General features: G+C 45.4%; 2 protein-coding genes across 2 annotated transcripts in view; both read left to right on the top strand.

Moving 5' to 3' along the window:
* The window catches only part of LOC308143587 (microsomal glutathione S-transferase 1-like), a gene marked incomplete at both ends in the record, with an annotated part of 136,850 nt that overhangs the window by 67,067 nt on the left and 56,022 nt on the right, over positions 1-13,761 (top strand). The gene's annotated exons all lie outside the window — the stretch shown is intronic.
* Positions 4,625-7,923, top strand: LOC308143183 (galactose-specific lectin nattectin-like; the record flags this gene model as incomplete). Its single annotated transcript, XM_080513923.1, has 7 exons — positions 4,625-4,717; positions 5,962-6,021; positions 6,182-6,194; positions 6,293-6,384; positions 6,670-6,804; positions 7,080-7,188; positions 7,608-7,923. The coding sequence occupies 7 exons, from the start codon at positions 4,625-4,627 to the stop codon at positions 7,673-7,675; spliced, it is 570 nt and encodes a 189-aa protein (XP_080370049.1). The 3' UTR covers positions 7,676-7,923.

Raw genomic sequence — 13,761 nt, 5'->3', positions numbered from 1 at the left:
AGGTTTACCCTTTCGAGGATGCCAGACACTGGTGTTGGGATCTCACAGGACCACAGAAAGTTTGTTCATTTCTGGATGCAGAGTACGCAGGCGGAAGGACGGCAGCAGGGAGGTGCTGCACGGCGAGGAGGCTGGCCGAGGACGCTCGTAGAGGAAGCTGAGGAGCACAGCAGGGAGAGCTGCGTGGCGAGGAGGCTGGCCGAGGACGCTTGTGGAGGAAGCCGTGGAATGCCTTCACACATGTTACTCCGACAAGGGACACAATCTTCTGGCACCGGACCCGCCTCCCTGCAGGGTTTAAGAAGTGGGAGTAATTGTCACGGATATGGACAGGACCCAAGTGCAGGACTCTGGAGGCAGGCTGGGTTCAAGCAAGTCTTTTATTCTTAATGACAGCACAGACTGATGATAGCAGGTTGCTCCTTGACGTGAGGAGTGCAGCAGACTCGATTCCAACGCCCGGGACAAAACGGACGAGACCTGGACGACTAACAGACTGGACCGGACGGACGGACGGGACATCTAAAACAAACAAACCAACACTGAACAAACACACAGACAGGACATATATAGAGAAGGGTGATCACAGAAAGTGGTCACAGGTGTGGTGCTGGAAGCCCAGACCTATGACCCGCCCACTCTTAAAGGAGACCTCAAGCCTAGTTCCTGACAGTACCCCCCCCTCCACGACCGGCTCCAGACGGCCCAGGCATCTCAGGATGCTGCCTGTGGAAGTCTCTGACCATGCCTGGGTCCAAGATGTCTCTAGCAGGTACCCAGGCACGTTCCTCAGGCCCATACCCCTCCCAGTCAACCAGGTACTGAAAACCCCGCCCACGCCGGCGAGCTGCCAGGAGCCGCCTGACTGAAAAAACCTCCTCACCCTCTACAATACGGGGGGGAGGAGGGGCTCTTGAAGAGGGAACCAGGGGGCTTTCCCGGGCAGGTTTAACCTTCGATACATGAAAGGTGGGGTGGACGCGAAGCGAGCGGGGCAAACGAAGGCAAACGAAAGCTTAATTATTGGATACAGTCCAATGAACCTTGACGCCAGCTTCTTTGCGTCAGAGCGGATTGGCAGGTCCTGGGTGGAGAGCCACACACGCTGACCAACATCATAAGTTGGTGCGGGAACCCGGCGCCGGTCTGCAAGCCGCTTGCGCTCTGCAGAGCATTGCAAGAGCTTGCCTCTGGCCATAAGCCAAGCGCGCTTGCATCGCCGCACCATCGCCAGAGCTGACGGGACACTAACCTCCGATTCCAGGGCAGGGAACAGGGGAGGTTGGTAACCATACACACACTCAAAGGGAGACAGACCAGTGGACGAACAGGGCAGGGAATTATGGGCGTATTCTACCCAGACCAACTGCCTGTACCACGAAGCCGGACTGTCAGAGACCAGGCAACGAAGGATGGACTACAGCTCCTGGTTCACCCTCTCTGTTTGGCCGTTAGATTCTGGGTGGTACCCGGACGAAAGGCTGACCGTAGTACCCAACAGCCTGCAAAACTCCCTACAAAACCGAGACACAAACTGAGGACCCCTGTCCGAGACAATGTCCCGCGGGAACCCATGAAGACGGAACACGTGTCTCAGCATGACCTCTGCCAGCTCCTTGGCTGATGGGAGCTTCGCTAGGGGCACAAAGTGGGCCATCTTGGAAAACCGGTCCACTACGGTGAGGATGGTGGTAAACCCTTCCGCATCCGGGAGGCCAGTTACAAAATCAATGGACAGGTCTGCCCATGGTCGGGTGGGTACTGGGAGCGGCTGCAACAGACCCGAGGGACGAGACCGCAAGGTCTTGTTACGCGCACAGACAGGGCAAGCCCGGACATACTCCCGGTTTTCCCTGCTCATCTCTGGCCACCAGAAATGCTGTCTCGCCACAAACAGGGTGCGCTGAGTTCCTGGGTGACATGACAGCAGGTTCGTGTGGGCCCATTGAATAACACTAGACCGTACCGGGGGACACACAAACAGGCGGTTGGGAGGACAACCTGGCGGCACCGTCACCCCCTCCAGAGCCCGCCGAACCTGCTCCTCAATCTCCCACGTCACCGCCCCCACCACACAGGTCGGAGGTAAAATTGGCGTGGGGGAACGAGGAGCAGGATCAGGTTAAAAGACCCGGGAAAGGGCGTCAGGCTTCACGTTCTTAGACCCCGGCCGATATGAAACCACAAAGTCAAACATGGTGAAGAACAGCGCCCACCGGGCCTGCCGAGAATTTAACCGTTTGGCCGACTTGATGTACTCAAGGTTTCTATGGTCGGTCCATACCACAAACGGGTGCTCAGCGCCCTCCAGATAATGCCTCCACTCCTCCAACGCAGCCTTGATGGCCAGGAGCTCTCGATTGCCGATGTCATAGTTCTCCTCCGCCGGGGTCAGCCGCCTGGAGAAAAAGGCACAAGGGTGCAGCTTCCCATCCTTACTACTGCGCTGAGAGAGCACTGCCCCAACACCGACATCTGACGTGTCCACCTCCACCACAAACTGCCGCCCTGGATCCGCCACACTAAGCACGGGAGACGAGGTGAACCTGGCCCTGAGCTCAGAAAACGCCTGCTCAGCTGAGGGACCCCAAGAAAACGGGACCTTGGGGGAAGTTAAGGCATGTAGAGGCGCCGCGACGGAACTGAATCCCCTGATAAACCGCCGGTAGAAGTTAGCAAACCCCAAAAATCGTAATAATTGCTTGCGGCTACCCGGGGTCGGCCAATCCGCTACAGCCCTGACCTTCTCCCTGTCCATCTCCACCCTCCCCTCTGAGATGACGTGCCCAAGAAAAGAAACGGTGGGAGCATGAAAAACACATTTCTCGGCTTTGACAAATAAGTTGTTGCTGAGAAGACGCTCCAAAACAAAACGAACATGCTTAACATGACTGGCAAGATCCGAAGAAAAAATCCAAATGTCGTCGAGGTAAACGAACAGAAACTTATTCAATGCGTCTCTCAGCACATCATTGACGAGATTCTGGAAAACAGCAGGAGCATTGCATAAACCGAAAGGCATCACCAAATATTCGTAATGGCCAGAAGGTGTGTTAAATGTCGTTTTCCACTCGTCCCCTTGCCTAATCCGGACCAGGTGGTAAGCATTGCGCAAGTCCAGCTTAGTAAAGACCTTGGCTCCCTGCAGGTGTTCAAAGGCCGAAGTCATAAGGGGTAGTGGGTAGCGGTTTTTAATGGTTATCTCATTGAGGCCCCTGTAGTCAATGCACGGCCGAAGAGTCTTGTCCTTCTTCTCCACAAAGAAAAATCCCGCCCCTGCAGGGGAGGACGAGGGTCTGATTATCCCAGCCTCTAAGCCAGACTCAATGTACTCTTTCATGGCCTGATTCTCGGGTTGTGAGAGAGAGTAAATGCGACCCTTGGGAGGAGTGGTACCTGGCAATAACTCAATGGCACAGTCATAAGGACGATGCGGTGGCAGGGATGTTGCCTTCCCTTTGTTGAACACCTCCCTTAGATCGTGGTAGCAGCTGGGAACTCGCTCGAGGTCCGGATACACAGGAACCTCCACAGCTGCAACCTTATCTCCAGACACTGACCGACAATCCTCAGAACAATCCCCTCCCCAACTCAAAATAACCCCCGACTCCCAGTCAATATGGGGCTTGTGCAAACATAACCAAGGAAGGCCCAGGATAACTTCTTTGCTGCTCAACTTTCGTGTTGGTCGTGAAAGAGTGGATGTGAGGAAGAGGGAGACCGGGGCTCGGGACTTTGCATCGCGTCAGAGCTTTCTGTTTGCAGCATAGTGTCAGCACGCCGGGGGGTGCCTGGTCTGTCTTTGCATCGTGTCTGTGGTTTCTTTTCAAACGCGTTCTCTCAACGGCGGTCAGCACCGCGACATCGCAGCTGCATCACGGGGACGGACCACGGACGCGATGCAGAGATGCTCGGAGCCTCCGTGTTCTGGCACGGAGCTGCAGGAGCGAGATCAGCGCCGGAGTTGCTGCTCCAGTGTTTGAGCAGAAAGCTCAGTGCTCCCGTGTCCCGGAACAGCTCACCGGCACGCTCGGGTGCGGGGCAAGTTGCCGGAGCGTTCGCTCTCTCAGGACAAACACGGAAGTTGTGGCTGCAGCTCTGCGGCTGCAAAAAATAAAAGTTAACTAAACAACAAGTGCAAAGTGGAGGATGTAAACAACAACAGAGGATTGATAAGATCCTGATCTGCCGCCAGGCTGAGACGACTGTTATGACGTCACACATCTGTGGAGCTCTTAAGCCCCGCCTACTTTTTAAGCTCCTTGCTGCGGTGGAAACGGGTACTGGATTTGGCTCCGGTTATGCTTTACCATACCGCTCCGTAATGCTCCGTAATGCCGTCCCTGCATTTTTGTGCGGTGGAAACAGAGCTCAAGCGTCCCATCTGGTGGAGTCAGAAAATATAGAAAGAGGTTCATGAATCTTCACTGATGCTTGATTTGGCCATCACTAATTAAGGCCTCCACACTCACCACCTTCACCCAGTATGTGAGCTGCCCCACCAGAGAGGAGGGAATCCTGGACCTGCTGTGTGCCAACATTAAGGAAGCATATAGCAAACATTTTATTTTCTGACCTTAGTGAAGTAGCAAGAGGCGATTGATAGACTCCGTGTAGTACGAAGATGTCTGTGGCAGAGAATCAAGAGGACTCCAGCAAAATGTCCCAAGCAAGCACCAGCGAGGAGGCGGGCAGCCAGGAAGACCAGACCACCCTCGTACATCTCTGACTGCACTGGAAGAATTTGTATAGATGTCTGGATCCAAAAACAACTGTTTTCAAATGCGCTGCAATATCATCGTATTATCTGCTCCATGAAACACATTAATGCTCATTAGTACACATTTCATGTAGATCTTTAATGTATTGGCATTTTTACTGAAACACTTTCATTTTCAATGGGCATATATGAGACCGAAGGTAGCCTAGTGCATCCCACATTAAGATAAGATAAGATAAGATAAGATTCAACATTAACATTTAAATATAACATTAAAGTCATTACGTCATTTAGAATAATGTTGGTTTTGTTGGAAGGTGTTGCAGTGCACCACAGGCCCCTCTGACTGGTGGCCTCAGCTGGTTTTGTCCTTAATGTTTTGTTATTTTTTTATGTTTATTACTTTTACTTTGGTACTTTAACCCTTCTACTTGAGTAAAATGCTTGAGTTGATTGTTTAACTTCAACAAAAGTATTTTTAAACCCCAGGATCCATACTTCTGCTTGAGTAATGCATGTGAATACTTTTGTCAACTCAGGGAGCAACACTGTAAAAAGTATTTGATTTTTTGATTTGATGAATTATTTTCTGTTCTGTTCCTTTCAATTCTACAAAAGGGATTATTTAACTCACTTATATTTTTCAGGTTCACGAGTCCGGATGCTCTATGACATGTTTGGTTGTGCAGGAACTCGTATATTTGTGTAAATATCTTTGATTTCTGAACAAATATGAAATTAATTTGAGTGCTGCTCTGTTACTTTACTTTATTTTATTTTTATTTTCTATATTGTATTCTCTTCTGCATACACTTATTTATATAGGTCGGCTTCAGCGTGAACGGCAAAATAAGAATTTCATTCTCCGTGAAACCTGGCTTTTACTGGCGATATGACAAATAAAACACCTTGAATGTCAACAGAGTCTTGTGATGAATAAAGTACACACTGCAGGCAGTGAGACCAGAGTGCCTCATGAGGGTATAAAAACCCTTCTTTCCCCTGAGAGACACCACAGAACTTCAACAGGCACAAACTCATCTGATCACACAAAGGTAAGAACCTGACATTTCATTTAGTGCAACATTGCACCAATTTATCTTCTTATGAAACTGTTTTGTTCACCTCAGGAGAGTCGGCAACGTCAGTCCAGTTCAAAGAGTGTGTTTGAAATCTGACATAAAACTTTATTCTTTGATTTACATCCTGCAAACTGTGACAAGTTGTGTATTTTCACACAGATGGAGTCAGGTCTTCGTTTCATCCTGCTGGTGATCGTTGGCCTCTTGGCCACATCAGTGGTGAGTAAAATCTCCTGTAAGATGTTTTTTTAATCTGTCAGAAAATTGAGCTGCAACATTCATGAATCACCAGAGTATTTCTTAATATTTGCAATATAATGAAGTCCTCAAAACAGAATCATAATCAACCATTCTGATAATCATATTTTTCTCTTGACAGGAGGCAGATAATGGTTTGTATTTCTCTGATCTGTAACTTCCACATATAATGCTGTGGTCAGGATTTCTTCATGCATTACCGGTTATCTCATGATATGAAACTGTTCTGCAGATGACTGTAAGCCTTGTCCACAGTCGTGGTCAAAGTTCGGCCAGCGCTGTTTCCGCTTCTATCCACAACCTCTTACCTGGATCGAGGCAGAGGTGAGTTTAAAAACAGCTGTTGCTCTGATACAATGTGGGATCAGATGTGTGGCATGTATGCACTTCTAAAACTTACCACTGGTAAGCTTTACTACTGAGTGGTTGTTTTCTGATCACTGTCTTTGGTCCAGGCTACCAGGATTATACTTCATGTCCCAGTTGTTATCAATGTTTTCAGTTTAAAGCTCCTGTCAGTGTTTCTGATATTAGTTAAAACAATAGTTACTTTGGACTGTTTTCCATCACATTTTAACTCTGTCATCACACTTTGTCTTTTCTACTCAGAAACTCTGCCTCGATTCTTGTGGAAACTTGGCATCCCTTCGTAATTCTGACGAAACCAAATATGTCAGGAATTTGATCTTTAAGGAGACCAACAAACACACCAGAAGCTGGCTTGGAGGAAACGATGGAGTGCAAGTTAGTGTTTCAGCAAAATAAAATAAAAAGTAAAAAGTAAAAAATACAGGGTTCCAAGGTAATTCTGCAGTCAAAAGTACCAGTAAACTCTCCTTTAATCAAAAGTGATATGGTAATATACACCAGAGTGAATCTACTTCCATGGATTTTCTCCATAATGTATTTGTAGTAAGTGTAAGTGACAAAACACCCCCCCACCCTAACTAGAAGATCTCTGTTGTAAAGCATCATGCTGGTGATGAGTGGAAACTCAGTCTTGAAGTGGTTTCTTTCAGGAAGGGAAGTGGCTATGGTCCGACGGCTCCAAGTTTGATTTCAGCGGCTGGGGACCCGGGGAGCCAAACAACCAAAGAGATGAGGACTGTATGGAAATAAATTACGGAGGTAAGGACTCTACATTCACTGTCTTCTTCTGAAGGAATCCGCCTCAATTCACAAATGTACATGAGGGAAACCAACTCTGAGACTCATTTAATACAGGATCTCCTCTCATCAGCAAAACCACTTTTCTTGAAGGGTAAATCTTTGTTCAAACTCCAGATTGACTCGATTTATTTACATTAATGTCTGAGGTGTCATCAAACAACAATGAGATGATTTGATAGCATGGCCCCAGGCCTTCTTGTGTGGAGTTTCCTTGTGTCACCATGGTGTTCCTCCCAATCCACCATCAAATATTTGTCACTGGTTTTGACACATTGAGAAGTTTGGATTCATAATGATTAATGTTTGCTGCAATTTGTTTCTCTGCTGATTGAAACTGTTGATAATAAGCTTGATGCACATTGTTTCTCTTTCTGCAGAAAAGGAACACATCAATGACGTTGATTGTACTCTGAAACAGCCTTTTGTCTGTTCGTTGGACCTGTAAAGATGCTCCTGAAGCATCAGTGTGTCCAACCTCAGCGTTGACTCTCCTGTCCGCTGTCGGGATCTGGACTTCAACATAACCAATAAATATTTACTCTGCAGCAAACTGTTGGACTGCTTTGTGTTGTCTTCTTCCAAACAATCTGATGAGTTCTGTCAACAAATACAGTCAATCAACACTGTGTTCCCAAAGAATATTGTCTTATTGTGGAAGTGGAGAAAGATGAGATAAATGAAAATGATGCCGTGCAAAAGGTAATTTTTGTTATTAAAAAACAATGTGCTTTCACTTGAAATGTATGGAAAACTCAAAATCTTTATTGAAATGTATCAAATTAATTATATATTTAATCTATTATTACCTAATAAAGTGATGGTGAAATCTAAATCTTTATTGAAATGTATTAAATTAATTATACATTTAATCTATTATTATTATTTAATAAAACTATGGAAACTAAACTTTAATTGAAATTTGCCATTAAATTAATCAAGATCATTTTTAATCTCTCTCTCTCTCTCTCTCTCTCTCTCTCTCGGTGTGTCAAGAAATTCTTGCTCTATTACAACAGACATCTGCTGCTTATCATCAAGTGCAGCTTATATGTGTTTTTTTTCTATTAAAATTTAGCAGTAAGGCTTCTGTTCAGGTGACAGACAGAAAACAGTACAGAAACATTGTATTATAATTATTTCATGAAACTATGATAACTCAATCTTTATTGAATTTTTTTATTAAATTAATTAGATGTATTTAATGTATTATTCAATTTAATAAAAATATGACAAACTAAATCTATTAAATGATTCTTTTTCTAATCATTTAATATCTGGTTATCTGTTTTAATAAAGTGTAATTGTGGGTGAGCAATGACAGGTGGGGGTCTGGTGCCTCTTCTCTTCCAGAGGGGAAGGCTTGAAATCATTTGAACTCTACTTGTTGCAGAGAGGCGATGAACCCTCTGATGTGATGCTCCACCTCTCTGGCCCTGAAGGAGCAGACACAGAATGTCTCCTCAAGTATATGAAAAAAGACCATCTAACCTAATTCTCTTTAAGAAAAAAAAAAAAGTGAGGTATTGAGTGTGTAAAATGACTTCACATCAGGACCAGACGTCAGCGAGTCGCTACACGGTGCTCTGCCCGCGATGGAGGCGCAGATTGCTTCCATCGCTTCTAAAAACATTTTCTGCTTCATATTGTTCATCGTCTGAAATTCTCAGTCCGTGAATAAAACATGATTTCGCCTGCCACTTTCTTTTTTCAATTGGCTGGATGTGTGCGTCATGTGATTGGGCGAGGGAGGAGCATGATAGCAGGTAGAACCAGATCTACTCAGCTCCGCCCCACGGAGCAGGTCCTGAAGAAGTTAAGACTTCATTGGTGGATGAGACCCAGACACACACATCTGATGAGAGCAGCTCTGAAAAGTTCCTCTGGAATGAAACGTCATCAACACACAAGCCCCGCCTCTTTCCCATCAGTGTGAGCAGGGCCCTGGCCAAGTGGGGGCCCAAAGCAGGATTTTATTTTGGGGCCCCCCTTCCAATAACATCATAATAATAATAATAATAATAATACTAAATTACAATTACTAACTAATCAAATGAACAGCCTCTATCAACAGTGGAACAAGAACTTTATAGATCAAAAGTGGAACAATAACTTTACAGATGCACACGTCTGAAAAATGTAAAATGTCAAATGTAAAATGTGTGTTGTCTTTCTCGGAGTCAGTTTTGGATGGATCTATTCAGTGACTTGAGGGAGCGACATCTGTTCAATGGCAGTTACGAGCACACAGGTCTGCTGCGATACTGCTTTTCAGAAGTCCTGCAGAAAGAAGTGAATGAATACAAGCAACACTGGAACACTCACATTATTCGTCCAGTTCGGCAATCCTGATGCCCATCTGGAAGACCAGAGGCAATGTACTTTTTGCCCAACAGGTGTGTATTGTAAATCATGATCAAATAGATAAGTGCAAGACCTCATTTGGAATACATGTGGACTCTAAAATCCCCTTTGGAACATCTTGTTACTTTAAATAATATCACTTTGCTGTGATTTTGCATAATGCATTTTGACTTTAAATATGTTGTGACGTGCATCCTTGTACTGTGATCAATCTGGAGATGGTTCTAATGCTAGCAAAAAAACCAACATAGGACATCAAAGAAAACCAATCTTTGTTGACGTGATGCTCAGTGAGTGTGGATCCATTTTGATTTTGCTTACAGATTGAATGGGAGGAAGTGTGGATTTCCATCCTCCACCCATGTTCTCAGCCAGCTTGAAAGCCTCATTCCAGCACCAGCAGCTCCTGAGGGAGACGATGACCAGCGAACCCGCTACCAAGAATTACAAAGACAATGTGGTTTGACACCACCTCTTCAGTGGGAATCTGCTGTCGAGGCCTAATCACCCTGAAGAATGTGGCTGATATTTAGTAGATCCACTGTGTTAATCCTCTAAAGTACACACAGCAAAGCTTTCAGAGGCCTAAGAAAAGAAGCTGCAGTCAAAGACTTGTGCTTGTATTTATTGATTATTTTCAGAGAAACAAGTTGCGGTGTTATCTTATAAACAAAACTGCATAATAAAGACCTCATCACAAAAACAAAAGATACTAACAAAGCTGGTCAAATGTTTGTTATCATTACTATTAACAAAAACCTTTTTTTTCCCCAAACATGAACTGGAACACATAACAGTTTGAAAACCTCCTTCTGCACCCCTCTCACTTGCAGCCCCCCAAAGTTGGTTCCCCACAAACACCCATACTTCTGCCTTCAAAGTCAAGATTATGAGGAAAAAAGTCACATCCCCTGAGCAAACAGTGGTTGGAACCACGTCTTTAAGTTGCCATCTCTGTACCGACCCAGTGTTTTGGATCATTCTTTGCTCAGTGGGGAAAGCTGAGTTTAAAGTCAGAACTCAGGTTTTTCATTTGTTCACAGTGGCCCTAATCCTCTTCTATGGTTCAGAGGAGAAAGGGCTACTTAAAAGAACCCAAAGCCTGGGGAATTCTTTATTCCAAAGGTCATGTTGGCCTTGAAGACGCTATAATTGTCCAGCAGAGGGAGCTTTAGAGTGTTGGCACAGGTATTTGCCATTGGGAATTGTGAACAGGTGAGGAATTGAAGGCATGGCCTGGGGTCCATGCCTGCAGGAGGTATACATGGTACACCTGTGGCGAACATGAAGACCTCCTCCAGTGTCACTGAGCTATCATTTTCTGTCAAAACATAGAAACGGATTAACTGAAAATTGTTTCCACAACGAATATAGAATGACACATTTCTGTTGATGTAGCAATTAAAAGGACAAACACTGACTAACCTTCACAGTGAAGAAGATAATCAGCCCAGAAACTCTTTGCTAGATTCTCCTGGAACCTCCTGTTGCTTCCTTCTGGACTAAGTTGTGGCTGGAATAGGTCTTCTATGTCGGCAGCAGATAACTTGTCGTCCACGTGGCAGAGAGTGGGTAAATAAAGCTAAAATAATAGAAGATCTTACATGTACACAACTGCTCCTTTTACCAACCAGTTCCCTGTGCCAAAATGAAACCGCCCTCGACCAAAGACCCTTGTCCCTGTTGGAGCTTTTTCCGTATTTCTTCATCCGCAATGTGGATGACGTGAAACTGGAGCGTCCTGCAATGTGGCTGACCAGATCCCTTGACAGACAAGTTGGGCCAGGGCCTCCAGGTACAACCGACACAGCTAGCATCTTCCCGGCCAAACCATATTCATCTTCTCTGATTGCTGCATGAAAAAGAATGCAGTGTCATAATGTGTTCAATTGGCTTGCACACTAAACAATGATAGATGGTTGTGTGTAGTTTGCATTTCAAACATTCTCCATAATAGTACCTGTTGCATTGTAGACAAGGTAGCGGCTCTCCACAGGTCCATCAAATATGGGTGGTGTGTTCAGTTTCCTCATCAGAAGAGTGAGGAATTCTCTTTTTGGTCCCCCTGTGTCAACACCTTCCTCAAATCTGCCTTCATCCTCAGAAAACTTTACCAGGAGGTCCTTTTCCTCAGAGAATGTTCCCTCTTCAATCCTCTGATGGCCCCTTCCCAGATGTCAGACCGGCAAATGTTCAATCTGCTCACGGCATGGCCATTAATCTGGAGTGCCAGGTTTGTGATGATTTCCGACACAGATTGCTCTTCCACCCTACATTGAGTTATATTATAAGCATGCTACTTAATATAGTTAAAATGTATGACAACAAATATAATGAACCAGAAAAACAACAGTACTGATAAGGATAACCATTCTCTTCCTCTGTGTGTTTTTCCACATCGCAGCTGTCCTCATGACTGTACAAGTCCTCCAGATCCTCCTCCACGACAGCAGGAGCATAGAGTTCGGTGTATTTGCTGTGAAATAAATACATATATATTATTGGTATTTCCATATCAATTATAATACTGTCAATCTGGAGATGAATAATACCTATAGCACTCAGTTTCCACTGCACATGTTGATGTTTGTGGGCTCTATTCCGAGTCAGAAAGTAAGATCTGTTACACAAACAATAATGGAGTAGAGAGGTGAGGTGCAATGATAAATGATGCTCTCAGATGTCCCATTTGGAAGGTAGTGTACTACTATGACTACATGGATCTCTAGCTCAGCGTGTCACACATCACTAACAGTAAATGTTCTCTAGGATAAAGGAATTATGTGAGAATATTCTCAAAGAAAACTATCGCTTACACCAGAAAATATTGTAAGGAAGGCACATTAGCGCTTCAGAATCAATACAGGATTGTGTGTCACCAGCACGGTGCTGTTCAAAGTGGGTTCCCACAGCTGGAAGGTAAGAAACCAAGCATGGGTTTAAAACTGCAGCACCATTTAACTGTCAGAATTATTTTTCAAAATGTTATTGTGCTCATGATTACTAATATTAGGATTATTGGAGTAGACCCAACATCTGTGCAGCATGACGCTACTGCCGTAAAATTTTTATTTTGACATACATCTCAAAAATATATTGTGCACCCAGCAGCTTAAAAATAGGATTTTTTAAATGCAATTATTATTATTTTATACAAGCATGTACAAGCCAGGAATTAAAATAGTGGGATCCACTGGGGATTGCAGCTCACGCTGACTCCACTTGACACACAAACTACTGTAATACAAAATACTAAAAAGTGAGTTGTTTTGTTTTTTTATGAAAAAAACAAAACCCTTGAGGTTGGGGTAGGGGAGGAGATGGTTTCCTGCAGGGGAACAAAAAGCGAGAGATGATCAATGGGCTGACCTGAACACTAACAAGAGCAGCTTTTATTAATGTGTGTCTGAATTCATTCAGCAGCCACTCTCAGGGGCAGGTGGGGAGTTTGACTGGGGCGCTACACCTGTCAAACGCTACCGCAGGTGTCCTAAGGCCAGCTCAGGGAGGACAGAAACCTCCCGTAGAGCAGAAGGGCAAAAGCTGGCTTGATCTTGATTTTCAGTATGAATACAGACCGTGAAAGCGGCGCCTCACCATCCTTCTGACTTTTTGGGTTTTAAGCAGGAGGCGTCAGAAAAGTGACCACAGGGAGAAGTGGCTTGTGGCGGCCAAGCGTTCATAGCGACGTGGCTTTTTGATCCTTCCATGTCGGCTCTTCCTCTCATTGTGAAGCAGAATTCACCAAGCGTTGGATTGTTCACCCACTAATAGGGAAGGTGAGCTGGTTAGACCGTCGTGGGACAGGTTAGTTTTACCCTACTGATGATGTGTTGTTGCAATAGTAATCCTAATATTCTGCATGATGTGGCAACAGATTCTCACCTCCTCATCTTGAGACTCGTCTCCAGTGGGTCTGTGTCCTCCCACTGCCTGGCGGGAATCTGTGGTCCCTCCGCCTCTCCGCCTGATCGTCCGGCCGACGCTGGTTGTTGAGCCGTCGTCGTTCGGCCTGCTCAGCCAATAAACGCTCCTCTGCTTGACGACGCTGCTCCACCTGCCGTCGCTTCTCCACCTGGTCATCCAGCCGACATTCGTTATTCAGCCGGTGCTGTTGGACCTGCTCAGCTCCATGATGCTGATCAGCCTGAAGACAGTTCTGGACTGGAT

This window comes from Blennius ocellaris, assembly GCF_963422515.1.
Source record: "Blennius ocellaris genome assembly, chromosome: 18".
NCBI lineage: Eukaryota > Metazoa > Chordata > Actinopteri > Blenniiformes > Blenniidae > Blennius > Blennius ocellaris.
This window is presented reverse-complemented; position numbering and strand designations above follow the sequence as displayed.